This window comes from Canis lupus, chromosome 4, assembly GCF_011100685.1.
Source record: "Canis lupus familiaris isolate Mischka breed German Shepherd chromosome 4, alternate assembly UU_Cfam_GSD_1.0, whole genome shotgun sequence".
Lineage (NCBI taxonomy): Eukaryota > Metazoa > Chordata > Mammalia > Carnivora > Canidae > Canis > Canis lupus.
The window spans coordinates 65178191-65206013 of NC_049225.1; the positions used below are offsets into that span (position 1 = coordinate 65178191).

Genomic DNA, 27823 nt, shown 5'->3' on the forward strand with positions numbered 1-27823 from the left:
AGGTCTCAATTAAGCATCAGTATTAACATGAGAGCAGGAAAGGTAGAACACCTACAGTGTCTGAGAACGAGGGTATGCTAAATACACCAGGGTTTAAGCAGTTCCAGGAGACAGCAAATCCAGATTGTGGACTATGAGGTTAACACAGTGAGGATGTGGGGCAGCCCAGGTGGCTCAGTGGTTTAGCGCGACCTTCAGCCCAGGGCCTGATCCTGGAGACCTGGGATCGAGTCCCACATCAGGCTCCCCGCATGGGGCCTGCTTCTCCCTCTGCCTGTGTCTCTGCCTCTCTCTCTCTCTCTCTCTCTGTCTCTCATGAGTAAATAAATAAAATCTTTTAAAAAAAAATATGGTGAGGATGTGAAAATACTAGTGTTGGAATAGTCGAAGAATTAAGAGACCTGTGGATATCAAGTAGGTAACAGATGTGGATCCTTGAGTGTCACTCATGTGCTGGCTGAATTTGGGGCTGACTGAAAAACTGCAAACCGTGTGACAAAGGCCCCAGGAATGGAGGGTGAATGACTAGGCTTTTGGTACAAACCGGCAAGAGGGAAAAGAAGGTAGTACAGCAAAACAATCAGCTTAATAAGAGCCCATGATTTCACACAGGATAGAAAAGAAAACACTGGGCATCTCTTCTCCCTTCTCCACACCTCTTCACACTGACTATTCCAACTTTCTTAATTTCTATTCCTCTACCTTCTTTAAGAAAGAATAGAAGCCATCAAGTGAGAATACTTTTATCTTCTTGCCATCATACATAATTCACAGGTCCTGGCTCTAACTGTAAAGCAAAAAGGGTGTGAGCCTATGAGGAGATGATCTCAGGAAAGGCCTAAACCCCACTGAAGGCTAGAGATTGATGAGCCTTACTGGGTCCGCACCAGCAGCCACAATGGCTAGAAGAATGGTGTTTCCAAAAATAATCTTCCAAGAGAAAACATCTGCAATCCAGGTACATGGTGGGACATATGTCTCATTTGAAAATTAGGTCTATGGATTCCAACAGACCTTTCTACCAAGTGACATAGGGTGAAGGCATGAATTAGTTAGTCCCCAGGAACCTTACCAAGTCTTAAGAAATTACATTTCCTGGGTCACGGAAAAATACAGCAGATATAGTAAAGTTCACCAATACTCCTTTTGTTCTCCCCTTTACTGTAACCCTTATAGTTGAGCAGGTCTACATGACTAATGTGAGCCATGATATGTGAGAGGAAGTGATGCAATGAAAGGCCCATGTAGAATTCTCCAAGTTCTTTACCTGAAATGGAGAATAATCAGGGTGTATTTCTAGATAATGCACATACGAGATGGAAGGTCTTCAATCTGATTCCCCAAGTGATGATATAGAGCACCCACCAGCCAAAGATGAATATAGAGAGGAAGGGAGAAATAAACCTTAGAAGTGGCTCATATTTCATGATTACTTGGTTATAGCAACATAAGAAGGCTATGCTCACCAAAAATAGAAAACTTCCACACTGACCAAGAGTCCCCACCAACTCATCCTCCTAGAAAATCTTATCTCCAATAACAGGTGGACCAAACAATCTCTTCCCTAGAAGGCCAGTGGGTCATACAGCAATTTAGCCCTAAGGAAAAATGTAGCATCCCCTAAAGAACTCCTCAAGAAAAATTATTCATATGTAAACATCTTCCCAAACCCTACCCCTTTCCTTTGGCCTAAACAAGGAAGCAGTTCTGAATCATGATATCTGTCCAAGATCAAGTGCATCAAAATGATCATTTTCTTGTTCAAGTGCCTTGGACGACAGCTCAACCAATAATGTAAAATGATGTTCTTAATTTTCTTAATTGACAGGGCTATAATAAAAAGAATAAAATATATTTAGTCACTCATCGCATATAAGTGGTTTTCTTTCAGTAAAGAATTTAAATGCTAATTGATAAGTACTTGAAGAGTAAAGCTAAAATTAACTTCTAGGCATTATATAAATATTAATTGAGAACTTTCATAATTACATCTTATACAGAGATGAGAATTATCTGATTTTTATTCCTATCATTATTGGTTTAAAGTATTAATACACACTTTATGCCACATATGTGGGTTTGAAATCACACCAATAAGTTCAAATGAATTGTAGAAGATTATCCAAAAGAATAAAATATTATACATCATCTCTACCATCTGCAGGGGAATGGGGTGGTTCATTATGTCATATTCTGCTTTACATCCTGGTAAATCTATCTCCTTTGAAATCTCTTCCTATAGAATGTATGCTCATCAGGAATTTTTGAGGTTCATGGCAAAACTACTGATGTTGGTTACAGAAGTCTGCCCTGGGTACACTCAAATCTAGGATTTCGTTTGTGCTGCAGATGCTGTGTGTGTAAAAGTGACCTATTCTCACATAGCACAGTACAGTTATTTGCTTAAGGTTAAGTCCATGTAAGTTCCCTACATTATCCAAGGGCAAACAGAATAAAAAGCTATGATATGAAAGTGGAAAGCTCTCGCTTTTGTAGACTTTGGGGTTGTCATACCGACATCTATTCCTTTTTCTTAGAAATGTTCCTATTATTCATCACTATATCATATCTTCCTCAGGGTAGCTAATTTGGGGACAGCTAATTTTACCCCTGACTCTAGCAATGGGAATGGAATTTAGGCCTAAAATAATCAGCTTTTGAAAGCATTTCCCCTCTCTGGAAATGGAAGAGGAAAAAGCACTGGAGTTGTCTGCAGCTGTCTTGCAGTCCCACGAGGAAAGGATACTTGCCGACATGGAAGGCAAGAGCTGACCTCTGGAAAGAAACCAGGTTGTTGAAGACATTGTTAAGACCTAAACCAATCAATTCAGAAACTCAATTTACCACCTAACCTAGAGCTAGATAAGCAAGAAAATTATTTTTGATTTAAGCCAATCTGAGTATTCTGTCATTAGCAAATAAAGGATCCTGACATGCACAGATGTCAAGACACATGGCTCTCTTGTGGCTCCCCGCGCTCTGAGAGACTACTGTGCATTCCAGAAATCCTGGCTTGCTTCTCCCCAGTCTCCAAAAGACTAAAAACATGTTTAAACTAAATGCAAGGAGAATGATTAGGAATATCATGAAGTCTGCATTTCTGAAAAAGGAGCATACAGGTGACTAGTCTAGAGTGACTGCCATAAATGGAACAGCTAAAGCAATAGTAATGCTAAGATTTGATCTTCCCTGGATGGAAATGCAACAGAACCACTAGTCTGCTGACCAGCAAGCATATTACCTACAAAGAGACCTCATCCCACATCTTGCTTCTGGGGAAGGAACAGGACGCAGTAAAAGAAATATCTGCCATTGGTGACACTCACTAAACTCCTGGTTTTCAAAGTAGTCATACTGATCTAATCATTTTTAAAGTCCATGCTATAAAGATGAAGTAAAATGAGTGCTAGAAGTCACTCCTGACACTGGTTCACAAATAATACTAGGTCATTCTTAAACTATTGTCATAAGGTTTCTGATAGGCTCTTGTGATTTACGCAGAAGTTGGATGCTAGTTCTCTTTCAGGACTACACTTAAGCACTCTGTCATTTTTTATGACGTTATGTAAACTGAAGAGAAATAGAATATATGAATATATATAACTCTAGTTATCACTTATTATTCTCAGTCTAGCATTTTTTTCAACCCCTCATTTTCATGCTCAGCATTCTTACTTTATAGATTGTCATCTGAGGCTACATGCCTAACTATTGTTTCATATAACCAGTCCAAAACATCTACATAACTACGTTATTTGGCAGTGACAAAGGCTACTGCTACCAGCACTATTCTTTTTCTTTTCCAAAAACACAAACCCAAACTGAGAAATAATCAAGGAGAGAAACGTTCCTCCTTTCTATCCTAATTTAGGAAGTAGTCTTGATTTCTTGTCAAACTCAAAGGAGAGAATCAGGCACACATTATTAATTTATCTACTTTCACTTGCTCTGATTAAAATTAAAGATTAACATTTTCAGGCTGGTAGTCAAAACTGTTCACTCATTATTGAGTGAACTTCAAGAACCAACCAGCTAAAAAATCACCTAAGCTAGGAAACTTTCATCAGCCTCTTCAGAAAATAGCTAGCATTCTTGTACTAGAACATCCTATGAATGTTTGTTGGAAAAGTCTTAAGTTCATGTCCCTGATAACGAACATATTTTAATTCAAACTATGGATTAATATAGGTTTATTTAATGCTAACTAAAGAATATAAATATGAGTAGCTCTCTTTTTTTAAAACTTATACTGAATAATACTTTCACAAGTAATAACATGGAGTTAAAATGGCTCTCAATGTGCCATCCAAAATAAGATCAACTTATCTTAAATGGAAGAAGGAATGTGTAGGGACTTCATTTTGGTCTGCTACTCTTATTTGTGTTTATTGTTTTAATATGAAAGTAGTTTATGATGAATTACTGAACTCTATATCTGAAACTAATGATGTACTGTATGTTGGCCAATTGAATTTAAATTTAAAAATAATAATAAAAGAAAAATAAATTTAAAAAAGAAAAGGTAGTTCATATAGTACTGATGATAATTTAGGGGGAAAATGAGGTTATGTTGTACATCTTTTACATTAGAATTTAAAGAGTAGTTCTAAAATTAGAAAGGAAAAATGAATTTACAAAGTAAAAATATGTGTCAGTGATGTTAGTCAAAGATCAGCTATTGCTGAGATTGGCAATATTACGTCCCTGCACAATTATTCATATTATAATGGGAATTTTTAATATAAAATATGAACACATAATATAATGAGAGCAGAAGTCACCCTAATCATTCATCTTGTGTTTCCATTTAGAACACCTGGTATAGTGTCTTCAGTATAATCGGTATTCAACAAATATTTGTTAAATGAATGAATAAACAATGAATGATGAGAAAATGATAAACAGCTCCTCCTCCTCTCCTGAGAGTTCACTGCAGAGTTCAAGAGCTATTTTCTTTCAAATACAATTAATCCTCAATATCCTTGTAAAATAGCCAAAGGGAAAATGTATTTACATTACATCTGAAATTGATGTAATCTATACAGAGGGGTCAGGTTGAAAATCTTTCTCAAAGTAAATAAAGCATTCACCCCCCAGCTGGGAACAGGGTATCTGAATCATTCCCTCTGTGGCTGGCTTTCAGTTTGAGCCCCTGCTGCAGTGACCATAAGAACTCTCCTCAATCTCTTCAGGAAAATCCTAGGACCCCTCAAATTCTGCTGCTAATCCTTTCGACTGGTCACTGCTGTTCTGGTTCCTCCTCAGTCCCTCCCTCTACTAATCCACAAATACTATGACCATGTCTTTTCCAGGTCAATCCTGATTTCTATCCTGCCTTCCTCAAATATACTCACACTTATCAGACCATATGTTCTAATATTAGCTCAGGGAGGGGGGAAAGCCATCACACTTGTAGACATCACAAAAAAACAGTTTACTAACATTTGAAAACACCATTATCATCTATGTTCACCTCTGATCCACAGTTAAGCAATTAGGATATAAATATATCGTATCTTCCTATTCATGAAGATACTATTTATGAATTGGAAGTCTGACACAACATTTATGTGACCTAATTTTGAAAATTTAAAATAGTATAAAGCCTTCAGGCTTAATTTTATAAAAGGAAAATTAAAGGGATACCAGCAAGCACAGATTTATCTCTCTGTGCATGGGGCACTGGTAATTTTTTTTAACTTAAAACATGTGATATTTAAAATGCCAAACTTCTACATTTCTGCAGTAACAAGGTGGTTATCACATTGAATAACATTTTCTGTAATTTCTCTCCAGTAAGTAGAATATTAACACACGAACTGAAAATGTTAAGTGACTATAAATAAGCTGAAATGATTTCATTAAAATTTAGCTTAGCAAATGTTACTTTCATATTCTCGGTGGTAACCCTTTTTATTCATATTCAAAGGCAAGGAACAATTTAGAAGCAAAAGAAGTGGCAACAACTGCTAGGCCCACCCCGGTGGGCTCACCTCAGATCTGGGTTTCTCCACTTAAGCAGAAGTGGAGGAGGCACCGGTATTTGGGAGAACAAGTTTCTAATGGCATAGCCTTGACCACACAGCAGTATCCCACCATCAATACACTGCCATTTGTCAATATGACAAATGGTACTATGAGCAACATTTATACTGCTTTGTAGCTAAAGCACCTAATCAGATTATGAGAAATAATAATAACCATAAAATTAAGCAGAGAAGAAAACAAAACATACAAAAAAGGTTTTAAACCACCGAAATAATGTCACAAGGCCATGTCCTTACATTCCCTCTGGAGTCCATGAACGAAGTCTGCCATTTTAGACAGGATTCTAACAGGCTTGGTTATCTGGTTTCCAATCACATCATATTATAAGTAGAGTGGAAAGAAGAATGGGGTGTGGAGAGACAGGTCAGAGAGTGAGGGATTCAAAACCGGAATGTTCCTTAACAGGGCATTGTAACTGCTGAATTAGTTAATTAGTTCCCCCTTAATGACCAAACTAAATAGTTTGCTTTTTTACTCAGGCCTTCTCCTTACAGATGCCAAAGAACTTCAGGTTGAAAGAAACTTCTGTTCTCATTCTTGAGTCTCCTCTACAACTTAAAATCAAAGACTTTTATTTTGGGTGAAGTGCTTCACAACTAGTTGAAACTGGCATTAAATTTTACACGACGCTCTTAGGCAATTTAAAGCTGCAAGAAAAATGAACCTGTAAACTTCTTACTGGAGATTATCAAAGAGGAATGCTCACCATCACTTTTTTTCTAGCTTCCCAAAGCTAATCCCTCTCATTTTAAGTAGACAAGAAATAAAAGATTCTCAAGAGTCACCATCCACATGTAGGATGATTAAATGACTTTTGTTTTAGAGATCAGACCCAACAGACCTTCAGCAATGGAAAAACTGGATTCAAAGCCAAACACACTTAATAAAAAAAAAAAAAAAAAAGAAAGCCTGTACTTATTGGGAAAACAAACTTCAGTTGCTCAATTGTATTTTACTGAAACAATTTTTAAAAATATAACAAGATATAGTCAAGAGATATTAAATTCTTATCTTCTAAAAGTTTAAGAAAAAAGTAATATTTTCTAAAAGGCTCAGAAATATTTATGATTCTTCTATCTATGGTAATAGATATTTTAGTTGTAACTAAAACTCACTTATGTCCTACTAGGGAAATCATCTATGTAGATTATTATTAAGAAAATAAGGCCTATCTTTTGGATTCATGAAAAAAGATAAAACTCAGCATTTTATAAAATTTCAACCATCTGCAAAATTTTTAATACTCTTAAGGTATTCACACACCTTTTCAAGTTAGGGTATCAAAAATAATGTTTGCTTGTTTGCTTGAATGGCAATACACTGTGTTTATGTAAACCAGGCATGCCCTTAGGTCATAACATATACAGGGCTAATGGACCTTTGCCAAATATACCAAGACTTTAGTTTTTTTATTTAAGTCTGATTTTATAATTCTGTCCTCTTACCACAAGGCTTCCAACGTTACTGGGAGGCTAACCCTTAAAGCAGAGCAGCCTGAGTTTCTGCCATAAGGAAGGCACGTGAAAGTAAAGCATACTTTTTTTTTTTCTTTAATGATTTATTTATTTGAGAGAGAAAACCAGAGAAGGCGCACACTCTCGAGAGCCTGTGCAGTGGGGGAAGGCCCAGAGGGTGACGGAAAGAGAATCCCAAGCAGACTACCCACTGAGTGTGGAGCTGAGGCAGGGCTCGATCTCAGGACTCTTGAGATCAGGACGTGAGCCAGAACCAAGAGTCGGACCCTTAACAGACTTTGCCACGCAGGGTCCCGAGCGAAGCATACTTATGAGACAGTGCTGTTTTTCTTTACCCAGTGTATGGAGTCAACAACGCACTTAAGCAATTTTTAGGGGGGCTTAGGGGGAGTCAATTCATTTATTTGCCAGGTGGTATTTTCTTAAAAATAATAGATTCCCCCCTCCCAGGTTTTAATTGTAGTAATAGCTGCTCCACAAAAATCATAAACAGACTTGCACACAGGCAGGCAGACATAGTGAAGGGAGGAACAATATGAACACAGATGGTTTACAGGTGACCTCTATGCTCATCCACCCTTGTGTTTCCCACTTCGCTTGATGTAGCAACTCCAACAGCCCTGAGAGTTGCTGTGAAACCAGATAAAACACCGGAAGCTTACAGAGACCACGCAGGGTGTGAGAAGTAGAGGGCAGGGAGCTATCAAAAGTAGGAGGAAAGGGCACGGATACAGGGTAAGGAAGGAGGACAGAAGTGGCAAGTCTATGGTACGTACCCAGTCCCAAAATACCTTCTCCCACAGAGTCTGAAGAGTTTTCCCTTCACAGTGCTGCTTAAAATGAAAGTATCAACCAGATACTTTAATTACAAATGTAAATGTTGAGGCAATCCAGGCTATTTGTGTGCATAAGGTTGTTCCAGACACCCTCTCCTTCCCATAGCTCCTCCTAGAACCTTTCCACGCAGTAAATGAGAAATCTGAATGGGACAAAAATGTGAGGGTAAGCTAGAAGCAAGAACTGGCACCTGCCTATCTCATAGTAAGTTGTTTGGTGAGCCTCTGTTTCATTATTCATTACAAAATTCATGTTTCTTACTTATATATACATACATATACATATCTTAGCTAACTGCTATGCAGGAGGAAGTTGTGACATTTATCCACCAGGGTCAGCAAAAGTGAGAGCTCGGCCATCAACAGACCATTTCACTTCGTTTCATGGGTCCCTTTTGGTACTTGCCCCGGAGCCACCATTTGCCTATCGGGTGAAGTTCTGATGCAGCCCTGAAGTTACAGTTTTTTCCCTATAAAAGCAACAGCAGGGGCACCTGGGGGGCTCAGTCTGTTAAACATCTGCCTTTGGCTCAGGTCATGATCTCAGGATCCTGGGATTGAGCCCCACGTGAGGCTCCCTGCCCCATGGGCTGCTTGCTTCTCCCTCTCTCTGCTCATGCTCTCGTTCTCTGTCTCTCTCAAATAAATAAATAGGATCTTAAAAACAACAACAAAAAAAACTTTTTTCCCTACAAAGAAGGTTATTATGTGTCAGACAATGCAAGAAAAGTCAGCAGACACTGCCACATGTACCAGAATATACCCAGACTTCTTTTGGATCGGAGGATCTTGTGGTGGCCCTAAAACACATTTTTACTGCCTTCCCAAAGAAACTACTTAATTTAATATTAAACAACTCAGTTAAAGAAAGGGGAAATAATACAAGGGTAAGCAAATAAGGAATAGAAACAAAAACATAGACTATTTCAAATTAAATAAAAAATCCTAATTATTCTAAACTTATAGATGAAGATCAGGAATCCAGACCAATGGAGAGAAAAAGCATTATCACTGAATGCTGTGGTGACCTGATGATGGCCAAAAGTGAGTCTGGAGAAACTTTACATTCTAAAATTGATAGGGCAGCCCGAGTGGCTTAGCGGTTTAGCGCCACCTTCAGCCCAGGGCCTGACCCAGATTAAGTCCCACGTCGGGCTCCCTGCATGGAGCCTGCTTCTCCCTCTGCCTGTGTCTCTTCCTCTCTCTCTCTCATGAATAAATAAATAAAACCTTTAAAAATAAATAAATAAATAAATAAAACTAATAAAAGTTTAAACTTGGACTTTGTGACACTGAAAAAAAAAAAAACAACATGGAAAAAACACCAGCATACAATCATGAGTGAACATATGCTTTGCTATTTGGGGGGCGGGGAGGGGGGGAATAGCATACAATTACTTGAATAAACATATGCTATTGCCATTTTTTTACTTCTATATACATTTAATATAGTTTTCATTAGAAACTGTTACTGGAGAAATGGAGAAATTTTTTTATTTCCAAACCAGATAGAGCAGTTGTCCTACCAAAAAGGGGGACGATTTTTTCCCCTTTAATTTTGCCTTCTTATGAGGTCCCGATTCCAGGAATTGGAACTGGGCTAGTGCTTTAAATAATGACATCAAGAGCTGCCTTGTCTGTCAGGTCTTGAGCTGGACATCATCAGTATATGAAGAGGGAAGGGTTAATGCAGGCCTTGGTTGCTCAAATCCTGCACATTCCCAAGAAAGGCCTGTCCTCAAGACTGGCCCTGGGCCAGTTCCCAGGAAATGAGCTCTGAGCCCTTGGAATAGTCTCCCCGATAAGAATGTTTTTGTATGCCCTAAGTCTTGGGCCATGCAATACCAGTTTGCTCAGACAGTTTATACTAACAAATGTGATGTATGGTGAACACATGTTTTTGCTCTGGGAGGCTGGAGTCTGAATAACTGAGGTCAGTTGTAAAGGTACAGCATGCCTTTGTGATTGATCCTTAATAAAAACCCTGGACACCGAGGCTCAGATGAGATTCCCTGGTTGTCCTTTGTTGTCACACATCACTGCTGGGAAAATTAAGTGTGTCCCTATGACTCTACTAACAAGACACTTGCAAACTTGTGCCTGATTTCTCTTGGACTTTGCCCAATGAGCCTGTGCTCTTTGCTGATTCTATTCTTTATTCTTTTGCTATAATAAACAATTAATATAATAGCTTTCTGAGTCCTGTGATTCTTTCTAGCAAACCACTGAGTCTGAGAACAGTCTTCATGACCCCCTCCAAGCACATTATCAAGTTCAATCCTAAAAACCTTGCAATATCACTGCCATTTCACAGATGATAAAGTCAAGACTTTTCCAAGAGGAAAAGTCATTTGGTTGTTTAAGACGAAACGAAATCAATCTGTCCTTTCTGTTAATACTACGCCATAGTATTATGTAATACTATGTTATGGGTCACAAAGAATTTTTAAAATAATCCTAGAACTCAGCCAGCACTGGAAAACTTTCCTTTGGAAAATATAAAATACAATTCATAAACTCTGAAAAATATTTAGACTACAATTAATCTACAAACACAATCCAACTTAAAGTTAGACTTATAATTTTTGGTTTGTGGTGGTTCTAAAAGCCATAATCAGATGTTTTTTAACCTACAAAGTGTCCCTTGTCTGCCTATTCCTTCTGCTCACAAAAAATTTCCAGCGTAATTCAATTCCCAATACTTCCTGTCTTTGAGAACTGTGTATCTGTGTGTGTGTGTGTGTGTGTGTGTGTGTGTTAGGGACGAGGTGTTTAGGGAGAAAGAAGTAGGTATATCATTATTTTCTTCATGCCTGCAAATGCAGTTTAGAAGGTGTAGGAGGAAAACTTAAAATCCATTGCAATTTTGGTGTTCTGCAGCTATGTGCATATAAATGCCTGTGTGTGCATGCATGCATCACGTGCAACACAGACAACATACACATTTCAAATAGGTTTTGTGTTTAAGCTCAGTATTCAGCCACAGAAATATCTGAGAGCACCAACTCCTATTCAATTTTATTTGAGAAATGCACTGGCATTATGTATTTCTATGGTGACAAAAAAATTAACAGGCATAGGATTTCTATAATAATTATTAGTATTTCTTAGAATACTATTAGAATACTATTTATAATAATTATTTAGTATTTCTTAGAATAGTACAGTTTTATAATCTATATTTGGAAAACACTGATAGAAAATCTAATTTAAAATGGTGATTTTCTTCTATGTAATTAGCTACATACTAAATCTGTAATATAGGCTATTCGTCTTAGTTTTGTGCCAAGCCACTTTTATTTAATAAAAATGAATAGCTAATCTTCTATTTTCCTAATTCCAATTTATATGCCTGTGTAATGTAAAAAATCCTTAAACTTCTATAGATCAGGTTCTTTATTTAGAAGTTGAAAAAGCCTTGGCAAGCACATGCCTTTTTTTTCTTGGCTATTTTTTTAATAGATTTTAATTTTTAGAGTAGTTTGGAGATCACAGCAAAATTGAGCAGAATGTACAGAGATTTTCCATATTCTATTTCTCTCTATTCTACATATGCAGAGCTGGCCACATTATCAACATTCCCCAACAGCTTGGTACATTTGTTACATCTGAATCCACAGTGACACATCATTATTACCAAGAGTCCATAGTTTACCCTAGGGCTCACTCTTGGTGTTGTACGTTCTAGGAATTTGTAAAAATGTATAACAACACCTATGCACCCTTACAGTACCATACAGAATAGCTTCACTGCCCTAAAAATCCTCTGTTCCACCTATTCATTCCTTCCTCTCCTGTAACCCCTGGCAACCACTGATCTTTTCACTGTCTCCATACTTTTGCCTTTTTCAGAGTATCATATAGTTGGAATCATACAGTATACAGCCTTTGAGATTGGTCTTGTTCACTTAGTCACAGAAATTCTTTTCTCCGTGTCTTTTCAAGCCTTGGTAGCTAATCCCTTTTTTTTTTTTAGATTTTATTTATTTATTTATGAGAGATACACAGAGATAGAGAGGCAGAGACACAGGAAGAGGGAGAAGTAGGCTCCATGCAGGGAGCCCGATGTGGGACTCGATCCCAGATCTCCAGGATCATACCCTGGGCTGCGTGGGACTCGATCCCAGATCTCCAGGATCATACCCTGGGCTGCAGGAGGCGCTAAACCGCTGTGCCACCTTTTTTAGTGCTGAATAATACTCCATTTGTCTCTCTGCATCACAGTTGATTTATCCACTCACCCACTGAAAGACAGCTTGTTTACTTCCAGGTTTTGGCAGTTTTGAATAAAGCTGCTATAAACACCCATGTGCAGGTTTTGTGTAAACATAAGTTTTCAACTCCTTTGGGTGAATACAGAGGACTGTGACTGCTATACGGTACGGCAAGAGCATTTAGTTTTGCAAGAAACTGCCAAACTGTCTTCTCAGTGGCTATACCATTTTGCACTCCCACCAGCAATGAATCAGAGCTCCTGTTGCTCCACATCTTCACCAACATCTGGTGTTCTCAATGTTCTGGATTTTGGCCATTCTAATAGGTATGTAGTAGTAAGTAAGCACCTGTACTTTCGTTTAAAAGTGCATCTGAAATGCAACATTTCACGGAATGTACACCAAAGACTGGAAAGGTCACATTTCTGTTTTAAAAAACCTTTGGTGAACTACTGCCCGAAGGAGATTTTTCCCTGCCAATTACCTACAGCTGGAAAGGTTGTTGGGCATCAAGAACTGGGGGCACTGGAGACTTTAATGACATAGGAAATCAACACAGAAAGCTCACATTAAGTCAAACTGAAGGTAGGGGTAAAAGAATGGGTGAAAGGGATCAAAAAGTACAAACTTTCAGTTATAATTAAGTCACAGGGATATAATATACATGGTGATCATAGTTAATAATATTCAACTGCATATTTGAAAGTTGCTAAGAGGCTAGATCTTCAAAGTCTTCTAACTAAGTGCGGTGACAGATCTTAATTAAGACTTATTGTGGTGATCATTTCACAATATATACAAACATCAAATCACTATATTGTACACCTGAAACTAACATGATGTTATAAGTCAATTATACCTCATTTTAAAAAGAAAATCAAACTAGTGTGATTTTATTTTTTTAAAGATTTATTTATTTGACAGAGAGAGAGAGAGAAAGAGAGAGACATGCATGCATGTGCACACATGTCCACACCTGCAAGTGAGGGGAGGGCCAGGAGGAGAGAACCTTCAAGCAGACTCTGCTGAGAGAGAAGCCCCGTGGGGCTTGATCAATTGACCCATGAGATCATGACCTGAGCTGAAATCAAGAGTCAGACAGTTAACTGACCAACCCCAAACTAGTATGAGTTTTAAAAAACTAAGTTTAAAATCTTTCTCGCTCCAAATTTTATCAGTTGGGCGTCAAATTTGGCCAAGGATATGCAATTCTCATATTAATTGAAACTCACTTAAATCACCATTTCTAGGCTGGTTTTCCCGTGAGGATGGACTGCTCCAAAAAGAAACTGGAAAGAATTTGGCTCACAGTGAATTATTCAAACTTTTTCTTAGTTAACTAAAAGTGAATTTGACCATTAATTAGAGAAATCATATCAAATTTTGTGGTGATAATAAACTAATGACTACTTTACAGCTGGAAGGCCTTTGTGTGTGTGTGTGTGTGTGTGTGTGTGTGTGTGTGTGTGGTGCATTTCTAGCTGTGGTGCATTTTAATAAGAAATGATGATTGCATCAGCTTTTACCCATGAAGCAGATCTTTACATTCTGCTTAGGTCTTCCACATACCAGTATCTAAGACTTTGTTCTTAAGAAGATCATTGACATAGATACACACAGACTGACAAACATATCACTACAGTCACGAATTCACTCAGATTTTGACTTCAAAGTTAAAAGCCTAGGATTTACTAGATTCTCAGTACGTATGAGGTTCCACTGGCTTCCCTGAATCACAAAAGCTCTGGAGTGTTCATATAGGAACAGGTCTACTGTCAACATGAATCATTTTAAATATATATATATGACCCCGTGTCCACAAGGACGCACTTTCAAGCACAAGCATCATTCTCCATTTGTGTGTTACCAAAAGTAGCATGTGGCTTCCTAAAGTTTAATGACTAACACTGCCTTGACTGACACTGTCTAAGAGAAAGACAGAGTTTGCTGCCTGACTTGTGTTGAAAAAATTCTGAGAAATATCTTAAAACTCCTCCAGTAAATTTCTCATTTGGTCACTGCGAAGAAAATAAAATATCTACCCTCATTGATTTCTAGATGTAATTTATCAAAAAAATGAAACACTTAAATAAATTCCGTATTTCCCTTACCAAGAATTTCTCCCAAAAGTATGTACTCCATCAAAGATTGCTCACTAAGAAGCTCTACTGTGAAGCAACAGAATTTTAGAGGACATAATGAGTACTTCTGCTACACAAAATCATTATCTATCTCTAACACTTCCTTATGAGGCTGACTTCTAATCCTGTACCACAGCGCGCCCTGCTAACTTCAGGGCTTTGATGAAGAATAGTTGAAAGCTCTTATTATAAATGGATTCAACACAACTGATGACAAAGTGAGAGACCCAGAGAAAGAAGTCCTCACATAGAAAAATTGGTGGCATGAAATGCCAACCACCTTTAACCAAAGCTTTCCTGGTCATTAAGCAAGTTCTATAAAAATTACTGAAAGTAAATTCTTTAGGGCTCAAAGTGAATCGGCAATTTCTACAACTACTATACTGCTGTTTACTCAAAAACTATTTTTAATGAGTAAGACTCAGAGTTTGCCAAAGTGTTTTCTACAAAACAACTTTCTCAAGATGTTCCAAATCCGTAGTCAAATAAGTCTGAGAAACCCTGAATGCTTCATTCACCTCTTGGATATGCATAATGTACGCTAATACATAAAAAGCTCTAAAAAGCCAAACATTAGAAATGTTTAATATTGTTTAACTAAACATTTCCCAGACACATTTGGCCACATATCTAACACCTAATTAAAGAGTTTGGGAAATGCTAACACATAATGTAAGAAAAATATTACTCTCGTTTTAAAAATAGTAGAAAATATTTATAATATTCTAGTCACTCTGCAAGAAACTAGAATTCTAGTCTTTAAACAGAATATTGATTTTTTGGTGACTTTTTTTTATTTGACTTCTATCTTCTCTTTTACACAGCTGTGTCCTTAATAGCATTTTTGTTTTCCAATTTTGTCTTAATTTTTTTCTTCATAGATGCAAAAGCCTAACAAATGTAAAGTGATTATATTAGTCTCTGGCTCCATTCTATACTTTGTATATAGTATATTCTAAAAGTGATTGGATAACAACCTGTTCATGTTTATTTTTAATAAAATAATGGTGAAAATCCAAATAATTACAATACTTCTGAGTTGGTTGAGACATCTTAAGAACACTGTCAGGCAGGCCATCAGTAAGATCTTTTCAATCTATTTCAAAACATTCAGAAAGAAGCCATCTTAGGGAAAGTCAGTTAGCAGCTAGCCTTCTGCTAATTTCTGTACAAGAAAAACTGATCTGACTGCATAAAGGTTTACATGGATGATCCCCTTTTAAATTTAACATTATGCTTTGACATCTTCTGTTAATACCAAGAAGGTATCAGCCATAAACTGAGATGTCACTGACATGCAAATGAACTACACCCAAAACGTTGTTGTCGTTATTCTGTAATGGATTGGGAACAGTCTATTTATATTCTCATCCCATCCTCTTCAGATTTCACTGTCTTCTGCGTTTGTCCTAATCGTGATCTTACTCTATCCTCTTCTTGAGCATAAACGTATCATAAATTTTCACAGAGATGCCACTTGTGGTCAAAGAAAAGATTAAATGAACTGGCATTTGTGATAATAAAAATCATGATCTCGATATCCAAACCAAGCACATTATGTGACACAGAAACTATCAATCAATAAACCATGAACAGCTGTGTATGCTTAATGCACCAAACACAAACTGCTGTTGAATGGAGAGGCCAAGTCAATAAACAAACAGCGGGAAGCCTGAGAAGTACATATGACTGGATGGGGAAGGTGGCTCTAGAAAGCCAAGGATGGTGGTTTAAATCTTAGATGGAGGAAACCATGGTCACATTTGAAGGCTTCTGAGCAGAAACAATGCTTTGGTGAAATGCAAACTTAAAAGGGTTTCAGGTATCAATGACCTGGATGGCTGAGGAGCTGTTAATCAAGAATTTTAAAACATTAGGTTAAAGTGATCGACCTGAACTGGGGGGATCAAGGCCCAGACCAAATGTTGACATTGAGAGGGATGAAGATGCCCACAATGATTTCAAAGAAGAGCCAATGAAGCTTCAAAAGAAATGAAGAGATGGGGATAAACAAAAGGAGACTGACTCCCTCTGAGTGGCTCAAATACTGTGATAACGAGGGAAAGGCTGGGAAGACAAGCTTTTAACGAGGAAGCAATGGGGTTGTTCTGATATGCTGGGTTGAAGTTTCCAGCATTTAAGGGAGGCAACTGGACAGGAAACCTAAATTATGTCCCAATAAAATAGGAGTGACAAGCCTGATTAACAAAAGCAAATTTCTTATTAGTCTTCCCTGGGGGTACACGGAAAATGGGATTTCAAAAATTTAGAGAATGAAAAAGAGAAAGATGACATGCCAATAACTTAACAATTCATACTAAGTCAGTGGCAGCTGTCTTAAAACAAGATTTATCTACTACAGCACAATCTATCCAACAGCAAATCTGTGCAGAGAATTACAAAATATTTTTAGGACTGATAAATGTTCACTTACATATATTTTTCAAAATGCTGCCGAGAGAAATGATGGGGAATTTAAATGGGTTGGCCCAATATTTGCATAAGGATACCACAGCCAATGTACATAATTTTCTCCCTATTAATGCTTAGCACTGGGCTCAGGCATTTCCCTTGCCAACCAGTGGAATTTTCAGTACTGCCCCTGGCGGACATCCCACTAAGCAATCCCTCCCCAACCCCAAACATTCCCAACTATCCTAGTCATGCCAGTACAACCAATGCCCCTTAAACCTTCCATAAACATCAACTCTCAGTTTCTTTAGTTATAAAATGCAAAAGAGTGACAAAATAACTACCTATCTTTGTTGCTAGCATTGGATGTAAAGTAGGCAAAAGACATAGCCGAGACTATGCCCAATTAATATGATTAAGAGTTTTATCTTAATCCATTAAATAAATGGAGTTTAAGCATTTTAATATGTGAGTTTCAATAAAGTTATATTTATGTTAAATTGGCGGTTATTTAGGTCAGTGGTTTTTAAATTCATTTAACAGTGAAATCTTTTTCAAAAAAAATTTGTACAGAAAAGAGCCAGAGCAGCTGTAATTTACAAAGGGATATGAAAGCCCAGATCTCTCTCACTCACACCTTCCTTCACACTTCCTTCCACCAGGGACCCCAGCTTCCAACATAGGTTCCCAGGGCTCCAAAGAACAGCCTCTTTAAAAAAAAATCATTATTTTGGGTAATAACTGATATAGTATAAAATTATGGGAAGCAAGTCCCCATCGCCAAGAGGAACATGCTAATTTCAATTTTTAAAAATATTCATTCTTCTCATTATGACATCTTAAGAAGCACTTGATGGTTTCAAAATACTTGCATATTTCAAGATTTCTAAAATGAGTATGTAATTCTTTCATAATGAAAACTGACTAATCTTTTTGAGATCATCTTCTGCTATTTCACCACCGTCCCAATGCCCCCATTCCTGCACACACATACACTTCTCCTTTCGAAGAAAGTAAAAACAAATGCACTTTAGCAATCAAGTAGATTACCTCTCTCCATGGCATCCCATGAGTAAGGAATTAACCACTAGGAGCCCAGGTGGATTAGGGCCCCCAGAAAATCTGCTTGATCACCAGAGTGCTATTGATTTTTGTAACTGAATTAATACGTTTGAAGTCCAAACTCTCTAGAGTGTCATAGTCCCCATTACCTCTCTCATAATGTCAAGCAACTGCATTATCTTTCTGTCCTCTAAAAGCATTTGGGCATGCCACCAGGTTTATAACTTGGCTAGGCAACTTCTGGATTCTTAAGAAATTGTATTACAAGTGACATTACCAGATTTGGGGCTTCTTGAAGTATCTGACTATCTCTATACCTGGTCATTTAGTTAGGAAATTGTTGCCAGAAGATCTTTTAGCATTCCCTTAATCACTGATTCAACATCTACTTATTCGGAAAACATATTATAGCAAGCAGTGAGCTAGGGGCTGGGGAAACTTCAATGAAGAGGACAGATCCTGCCTTGAAGAAGCTCAAGGTCAAACAGATTATCAGGTAAGCAGGTGCTAACAATACAATGTGACAACATGGTTTTAGAAACACCTAGAAGAATAATACAGGGAAGGGGATGCCAGGAAAGGCTTCTCAGAGGGTAATTTGGCTTAGCAAAGATCCAACAATGAAGGCCTACCAGGTTGACAGCAGGGACAGGGTGTAGGTGGGAGTTCTGCAGCATGTGCAAAGGCCCAGGGAAAAGAAGAGGTTAACACGTGACTCAAGGGATTGCAGACATTATTGTTAGTGTTACATGTGATGCTCCAAACCATTTATGTGAACAGAAAATCCTAAAAACGGGGGGGTGTGGTATGTTACACTTATAAAAGATGCCACTCTACCCATCACCACGTGAGTGTCCATTCTTACAATAAAAGGTAGACACGTGTAGGCAACTCTGAACATTCTGCCAAATATTAAGTTTCTAATGTATTAATAATTTCTAATATAAATGTTGGATTTCTTATCGTGCAGTCACAGTCCTTGATTGAAAACCTCTCAACTTAATAAACATTTCTTTGTTATCATATCCTTTCTAAAGGGAAGACATTTTTATGTTCTGGGGTGAAAAAAAAAAACATTAAGGTCTCAAGAGTATAATACATTCTCTGGATGTGTATATTTTATATGCATATAAGCACATAAAAATTCTGAAAGAATAAACTCTAACACATTAATAGAAAATGAAAAAAACATGAAATTCTTATTTTTTGGGTTATCTCTTTTGCACAAATTTTTTTTTTTACCATAAACACTTCTTATTTGTATATTTTTAAACCTCTGCTGTATTCTCACAAATACTTTTCTTGCTGGAAGCTCACAATGAGGTGTCCCACAAGGGTCTACGGCCAGGCCCAAGGGGCTCCCCTTGCTCAGTGCTTGTCTTTGCTGACCACTGGCACCTGAGACTCAGGCTGCTCTCCCATCCCTAGTAGCTGTCACCACTCACTTTATCCCTTCTGCTGCTTCTACCACTAACTGCAAGACTGACTGCAAGTGAGATGAAGGATCAGTACCCCAAACCTTTGTGGTCTTAAGGATTTTACTATCAATCAACAAGGGAGAAAGAAAGAGGCAGAAGATCACAAGCATGACAAGTACAAGGAAGGAATGACTTTCACTGACTTCCACACTATCTACAGTGGAGGCCAGATGTCAGCACACCCCTGAAATTGGAAGCAACACTGGGTAGGTGTCCATGGCAGGCCCCGAACCATTGATGGCTGTGAGGTTATTCCAAGAAGTCCAGGAGTCGGAGGTGTTACAAAGACCATTGCTAAAATAAATTAATCTAGCTGTAAGTATACCATACATTTTCAAGCATATATAAATGGTATTAATCAAATTCATAACACTTAACACCTCTTTCTCATTATTTCTCCATCAAAAGACACTAAAACTATCACTCTCGAATAAATATCTGCATAATCCTTTGACGTTAAAGTGTCTCCATGTTTAAAGAGGCTGAAAGCACTAGTGTAGAGGGATAAGCACAGGTCTCAAGAATATAACAGAACAGGGTGTACATGGTAGCTTCTTCGAGGAAGGGAGTAAATTTCAGCATGTTTCTCAAACTCTCAAGCCTGTTTGTACATCCAAAAGTGAGGATATAGTTGAGCCTTCTCTTCAGGCAAAACTAACTGAACTCAGTCTCCCAGCTGACCATCCCCCGCAACACATCCTGTTGCTCACCTCAAGTACACCTAGGCAGCAAAACAGCAAATGCTAACAAGCACTTCAACCACCAAATGAAAGGCCTGGCCAGCCCGGACACAGTCGCCTCTTGGCATTTCCTCTTATCCACAGAAACATAAAAAATGCACATGTAAAAAAAAAAATTCTCAATACTATTCCTTTTTTTGAATTGCAGTATGTACGGTCAACCTTGGCCTTTAGAATAAAGTGTGAGAAAGAGAAAGTGGTTTATTAAGTTTTATCCACAACCTGAATTGAAAATTATTCTCTAAATATGTTCTCAGTGGTTTAGATGAAACGATAGTTAAATATAATTCAAGATAATCATGTACCAATCATGTACCATCTCTCCATTAAGATTCCCACCTCCTTTAATGGTGAAATAAGTTCTAGTTTACCTAAAATGACAGTATTAATAGACTGTTAGAGTCGATAAGCACTTGAAATAAAAACTGCAGGATTTAAAAATTTTTAAATGCCCAACTGGCATGCCACAATTACAAATAGAATAATAAATAACAAATTCTAATGTAGTTAATGTAAACAGTGCATTTTTATCTTCAGCAAAAAAAAAAAAAAGGTCTTCTCTACCATTAGCTATAAATTCATAAAGGGACTGTCATTAAAGGGATTATGATCATCGTTATTATACCAAAACAACATTTATATATCGTTTTGTAGAACAAGCTTTAGGGGAGACAAAGCAATCACACGGAACAGTCTGTTAAAGTCTTCTTTAGTGTATACACAAGTCCCAGGTGTTTAAATCAGAGACAAAAGAAAATACTATCCCTTAATAGGATTACAAAGAAAAGGAAACATCTCTTTAAGAGCAACCAAGGTGCTAGTTCCTACAGTGAAAACTGATGTTATCTTAATTAGTTAATTATTCATCCCAACGCCTCTGGCCTTGCTCCTGGAGGAATTTATACCTTCTCCACCTCCTGCTGTGTTAACACCAATTCAATCATTTGCTGATAATCTAACTGCAGCATCTAACAGATCTTAGAGATTAAGTGTATAGCTCTCTCCCTCACTGTACAGGTAAGTAAACTGAGCACAGAAGAACTCAAGTATCTTATTGAAAATAAGCTAGTTTGTTGAAAAAGCTAGCGGGAGCGTTCCCCGGGCCACACGTCTCACTAGGTGGACAACAGTTAACTGTGAATCTGACCGCGGAGCAGCCATCTACCTGATTGCATGGAGAATGTTTTCAATGGGCTGCGGAGCATATTTTAACTGTTAAAATAATCCAAACGGATATTAGTCATACACCAACCTTCTTTGGATAGTAAGTGTAGGAGCAGCATTAATTTAGCTGAATCTCTTCTAAGAGTTATTCTTTTTATTCATTATTACAAAGACGATAGTACCAAAAGAAATTAAGCAGCACTCTAATTTCATTCTCTCCCAAAAAGTACATGTTATATCTTCAACTAGTAAATCAAATCAACACGCCAATCCTGAGGCTTACGCTGTACATACGCGAAACGTGATAACTGCCTTAACTATTTTAATTAAAGCTTTTTTTTTGAGATACAGATTGCAGCACAGATCCTAAGGATTTTAAAGATTCACATTAATTCCAACCTTTTTAAAAATGCATTTACACAGGAAAGCTTCTTTCGCAATGTATATGTTCATAAATGTTTCCATTAGCTAAGAGACATTTTGGAATGTGATCAAATGGTATTGAATGTCAAGTCCGAACAGCAGGGCTCAATCTCTGACAGTTGTCATGTGGCCACTGCTCTTTTAAACCAGGTCCCCAAAGGGCTAAAGGGGAGAAAATCCTAACTTAACAAATGAAGACAGCAAGGCATGTTTTAAAAGCTACCTTTCATTTGAACTCTGCTTCCTAAATAAAAAATTGGATTTGGACGTCTTTCGCACTGTTAACAATTCGGTATTAATATATGCATCTGTCATAACTCCCCCTCAAGAGAGAAGTTATACACTCCAGCTACATATAACTTCCAAATTCTTTCCAAAACTAAATGTGAAAACCAAAATACCACTGCTTAAAAAAAAAAAAAAAAAGTATGGAGAATTGGCAGACTGCATATTTATGTCAACCTTCAGGAAACACGGAAACATGCAGCCCCAACTCACCAGGAAAAGCATTACTTGTGTTCAAACTACTTTGTGGCATCTTCCACCTTTCATGCATGCATTTCACTTCATACCCAGGATTCGGGTTCTGCACCCGCTGGAATACGTAGCCACCCCCCAAACGTGTCAAGATCGAGCTACTACGGTATAACAGCTTGAACACGAACAGTGCAAGAGTTTTGCTCGTTGCCTGTGGCGTGATCTTAGAAACACCTGAATCGCACATTTATTTCCCCTCTGTTATTTGAAAACGGAGGGACCTCGAGCCCGGGATGTGGCTGAAGGACAGCGACATGAGAGACAAAAATAAATAAATAAATAAATAAATAAATAAACCCAAACACGGAACATGCTAAGAACAAAGGAAACACAAGCCTGTGAACAGGAAATGAAGCAACTCTCGACACACAAATACCTTTTGGGGCCGCCAACGTAGGTGAAAGTAAAGGTGGAGTCTGAGTATCTGAAATCTGAAACGGAAAAGTCCTGTTAAAAGCCACCCCTCGGGCGGGTCTCTAACCTGGCTCGCGGCCCGGGCCCCCCACTTAGCGAGGCCCAGGGCCGGCCTGGCGGGGCGGGGGGCGCGGGCGCGGGGCCGCGGAGGAGGGGATGCGGCGCACCCCGGGCCGGGCGCCGCGGGAGGCCGCCCCCCGCAACAAGTGCCGGGTGCCATGGCAACGGCGGGAATTTCCCGGTCGGGGCGGCCGGAAGCGGCCCCCGCCGAGCTCGCGGCTGAGAAAGCAAAATCCGATCCCTCTCCCGGGGGAGCAAAATGGACGAAGGGCGACCCCCGGGCGGGGGAGCAGGGCGCCGCGGGAAGCCCGGGAAGCCCGGGAAGCCCCGCTCTTTCCGCGGCCACGCGCCGCCGGTCGGAGGGGAGCAGCGGGAGCCGCAAGGCGCCGAGGTCCGGCGGCGCTGCCCCCCGGGGGCCCCGGCGCCCAGCGCAGCCGGCCAGCGCGGAGGAGCGGGGCGCAGCGCAGCGCAGCGGGCTCCATTCCCGGCCGCCGCCGCTCAGCCCGTTGCGCAAACCCGCGGGTCCTCCCCGCTCGGCTCGGCTCGGCTCGGCTCGGCTCGGCCGCGACCGCTGGAAGCCCGGAGGCGGGCTGGGGCGCTCCGGGCATCCTCGGGGGGCTGGGAACACCGCGCACGGCTCCGCTGCCGAGACCCCCGCTCGGGCCCCCGGGGCTCTGCCCCCCCGGGCTGGTGGCCGCCCCAGACAGGGGGCGGGGGGAGGGGAGTCGGGAAGAGGCTGGCGCCCCCTCCCCCTTTGGGCTCCCGCTCCCGCTGCAGCAGCTGTTGCCAAACGAACCCCGGAATGGGGACGTGCAGCCCAGCCCCAGCCCGAGCCACACACGTCGCGGGCAGAAAACTGGGAAGGGGGGCGGCGGGCGGTCAAGGGAGGCTGGCGCTGGGTCCGAGGCTCCGGAAAGGCGAGAACTCACCCACCTGCAAACAGGCAGTCCTTCTCGGCTCTGGACTTCTGGATCACGACGTCGATATCCTTCTGAATTCGCTCTTGCCTTGAACACATCCCCATTAAATAAATCCCTGGAAAAGAAGCAGCCGCTATTTCCACCCCCACCCCACCCCCCTCGCACGCTTCCAGCTTTCGTAAATATTCAGTTAAAAATGAAACCTCTGGCCGAGGCAGGGGCCGAAGGCGAAGTGGTTTCGGAAGTGATCCCGGGTGAGAGAGGAGGAGGTGGAGGAGGAGGAGGAGGAGGAGGAGGAGGGGGAGGAGGGGGAGGTCGGCTTTGCATTCCCAGATGTGACCGCCCAGCTGCTGCTCGCCACTGCTGGATTCCAGTTTCCTCCCCTCCTGACAATGGATGGTGATGACACCGAGTCTCACTTTCTCCCTCCCCCGCCCGGCCCAACGGCCGTGGGGGGCCCGGGGTGCTGGAGACGGCCGGCCGGGGAGCGATCACCGGCGGGGCGGCGGGCGGCGGGCGGCGGGCGGCGGGCGCCGGCCAGGGGCGAGCCCCGCTCCGCCTCGCGCGCGCACACCCCCCGCGGCCCGCACGCCGGCCTTCCACACCCGCGCACACTCGCGCCCGCGGGCGGCGGCGGCCGTGCCCAGGCTGCTGCAGCGCCGCCCGCCGCAGACCCTCCCGCGCCCAGTCACCGGGGCCCGGCCGCCGGGGTGTGCATAGTAGCCGCCCTCCCGGGCGCAGGCTGGGTGTCCCCGCCCCGGCCGCCGCTCGCGCGCGGGGGGCCGAGAGGGAATGTAGGTAGTGAAGAGTCCCCGGGGCTCCCAGCCTGCCCCCGCCCTTCCACCACTTTTATGAATTCGACTCCACTTTCGGAAGGGATTATGAGTCATATGGAAAACCCAACCCGGAGCGGCTGGGGCGCGGGGCGGGGGGGGGGGGGGGGGGGAAGAGGAGGGAGAAAAAAATTGAAAATAAATAAATAAAACGAACAGATCTTTCCTTGTTGCCACAGGAGGCAAGATGGAAAAAAGCCTCGAAATGACTCCAGACAGACACCCTCCCGTGCCCTCCCTGGCGGAGTCTTCTTCTCGCAGATGCAAGTAGTTCAGTCCCTCTGTGACACCCCCCCCCCCCCCCCACGCCGTTAGGAAATGCAGCCCCTTCCCAGGGACTTCCTCTGCTTTGCAGGGACTCACCAGTTCTCCCCTCCTAGGTACTTCCGTCCATAAAAAAAAAAAAAAAAAATTGGCAGAATCAATGAGCACGTGCCAGGGTCTCCCTGGAAGATGGATATCTGTTTGGCTTGTTTTAAAAAGCCGCCCCTTTGCCAGGCAGTGGAGGGAAAAACTCCTACAATCCTGCCGTCTTGTTTGAAAGTGAGACAGGGCTCTGATCCTCACTTCCTGTTCTGCCTGAGGACACCTCAGGGCTGAGGTAGCCGTCCTGCCTCTGTGTTGCCAGATGCCCTAGGACAGGCCTCCAATGGCACTTTTCTCCTTTGTTTCTTCCTCCACTGAGAAGGCTTCCCTGAGCAGACCGGGTCTCATCTGGTTCTGCATTCCCAGTGCCTGGTGCAGTGCCTGAAAAATAGCAGGCAGGCCTGAGTGTTGGCTGAATGCACGAAGGGTGGTGCCTTGCAGCCTCATTTCTGTATGCCTACCTACCACAGTCTTGACCAACTTCCTTAGCAGCAGAAGTTCCCAAGCGCTGGCAGACTGGCTCAGACACTGCATCAGTCCAGCCTGGATTCTGATATGGACAACATGGTGTGTAGGAGAATGAGCAATGGCTGTCATCCCTGAGGGTTCTTAAGATTCCTTAGAGATCAGTGCAATGAGAAATCATTTATGTCCTAACCGCTTTATCTTGCAGAAAAGAAAAACATGAAATGATTTGTCGTCCAGCCTTGGACACAGCACATTCATTGTGAATAATAAGAGGAAACGCTCCTCTGCATTAAGAAGACCACTGCCGTCTTTGATGTCAGAGTCATGATAGGCTACATTTTCTGCTCAGATCTTTCCTGAAACTTCTGGCCTGAGGTGGTGGGAGGGGAGGTTCATGTAGCTCTTGGGTGTGTCTCCCCTTGGCAACCAAAAGCACTTCCCTCTCTCCAGGCCTAGCATCATGTGTGTTTACCTCACGTTCTGTGCTCTAACTTCTCTAAAAGGCTTAAAATCTATCAACTGCCAATAATTTGTTCCATGGTTGTCTCTCTTATCCAGGAAACCCAGATTCTCAAAGTAAAACCCTTACTACAAATGAATTTGAAATAGTTTTAAACCTACCTGATGTGTTTCATCTGGATCACCTCTTGGTTTACTACTCCCTTCAGAAAATAGGCCTTCTTGTGATTTGTCCTGTATCTGATTGTTTTTTTAAGCTTCACAGGCGCCCTGTTTTTGTTAAACAAAACTGACCTCACTCATTCATGCCCTTAAGTGTGATATATTTAAATATTTTTAAATGTTAAGGGATAAGATCTTAAAAAATCTATCTAGTATGCATTTTTGCAAGATAAGTTTCTCCAAAGAAGCTATACCAAGGCGTCAGTGTTCCATGCTAGATCCTTATGGCATGATTCTTTCCAACTTGGCCCACAATCGGTATCTCATTTACCTTACCTCATTCAGACTCTTACTTAAACATTTATAGATAATTTTGCAGTGATTAAAAACTATATGCATGTTTTGAGATGAGGAGGTTATATCCCTGCCTTAACCACTCCTATGTGCACACAAATACTCACAGGATTCGGGAGCACAGCACATAACAGGCCTTTAATCAGTTCGTTAAAGAAACAAAAATCATTCACGACGGGAGAGACCACTGGTTAAGTATGCTACAGGAAATTCAAGATAGTGAGTAATCAATACATTGGATGACTGGGTCTAGTCAAAAAGTCCCAGCAGTTTAGAAAAATGATCCCAAGTAGAAAAATAAAATTTATTAGGGGAAAAAATGTAAATTCTTTGCCTATGCTGAAAGACCCAGCTGCAGAACTATAAGGCAATGGAAATGTGGCATTAAGTTCAATGGGTGTGCTGTAGTTATTAATAACTCACACGTGTCCAGAGATTATTAGAGCAGCCTGATATTGCTCTAAATGCTTTACATATATTAACTCATTTCATATTCATAATAATCCTCTATGGTAGCTGTTACTATAATTCTTCACATTTCACAAAAGAGGAAACTGAGGCACAAAGGGGTTAATTAACTTACCTAAAGAGGGACATAGACTGCAATTAACTTTTTCCTCTCTCCAAAACTTCCAGCAGTTGAACTGAACTTTGAGGAAAAGAAATGTTCAGAAGTCTCACTTCTGAGTAGACTGGCCTCACCGATGGCAGCCGGCCAGGAGTTAAGCCAACAAGAAGCCCTATAATGGATTCTGAAGCAGGCCTGGAGTCTATGGGCTCTCAAAATAGCCTCTCCTGGTGGCAGCTATCTTTCCCTTCCCTGCATTGAACTTCTTTTCCCAAATGAATCTCAGTCCTCAGTAAAGTCTTAGGAAAAGCCTGACCTCTCTTATTTCTTGGGAATTAAGAAAAGAGGATGGGAGGCAGGATTTGCAAAGAAAGCAGTCCCTTTGCCAAGTGCATGGTGGTGTCATCAGTAGCAAATCCCCATGGGAACACCCAGCAGCCTTGGTCAGCTGTGGAAACAGCACTGTGACAATTTGCTCTTGAGGTAGAATCAGGGTGAAAGAAGGACAAAGAGCCTGAGGGATTACCATGGGAGGAGATCACCAAGAGACTTTTAGCCAGGATGAGGATGTGGGATTTTATCTGAGAGAAATGGGAAGCTACTGGAAGGAAGGTGATCTTCAAACACTTTTCAACGATTAGATGTATAAGAACTTCTTTCAGTGATTCTGTAATGGAAAGAATTCCATA

At 40.8% G+C, this 27823-nt stretch overlaps 1 protein-coding gene across 5 annotated transcripts in view; it reads right to left on the reverse strand.

The window, feature by feature from the left end:
* Positions 1-25435, reverse strand: part of PARP8 (poly(ADP-ribose) polymerase family member 8) — a 172598-nt gene extending 147163 nt beyond the window's left edge. For 2 of the 5 annotated variants that reach the window (XR_005358489.1, XR_005358490.1), the window contains exons 1-3: positions 24128-24299; positions 23938-24039; positions 22907-22961 (exon numbers count right to left, since the gene is read on the reverse strand). Coding sequence is in view for 2 of the 5 variants with exons in the window: in XM_038535139.1 (XP_038391067.1) it covers positions 22907-22961; positions 23938-24039; positions 24128-24251 (281 nt within the window). In the remaining 3 variants the exon portion in view is untranslated. Of the gene's footprint in view, positions 1-22906; positions 22962-23937; positions 24040-24127; positions 24300-25120 lie in introns of those variants that run through there. The other 3 variants (XR_005358488.1, XM_038535141.1, XM_038535139.1) reach the window with 3 other exon arrangements.
* Between the last annotated feature and the right edge of the window lie 2388 nt (positions 25436-27823).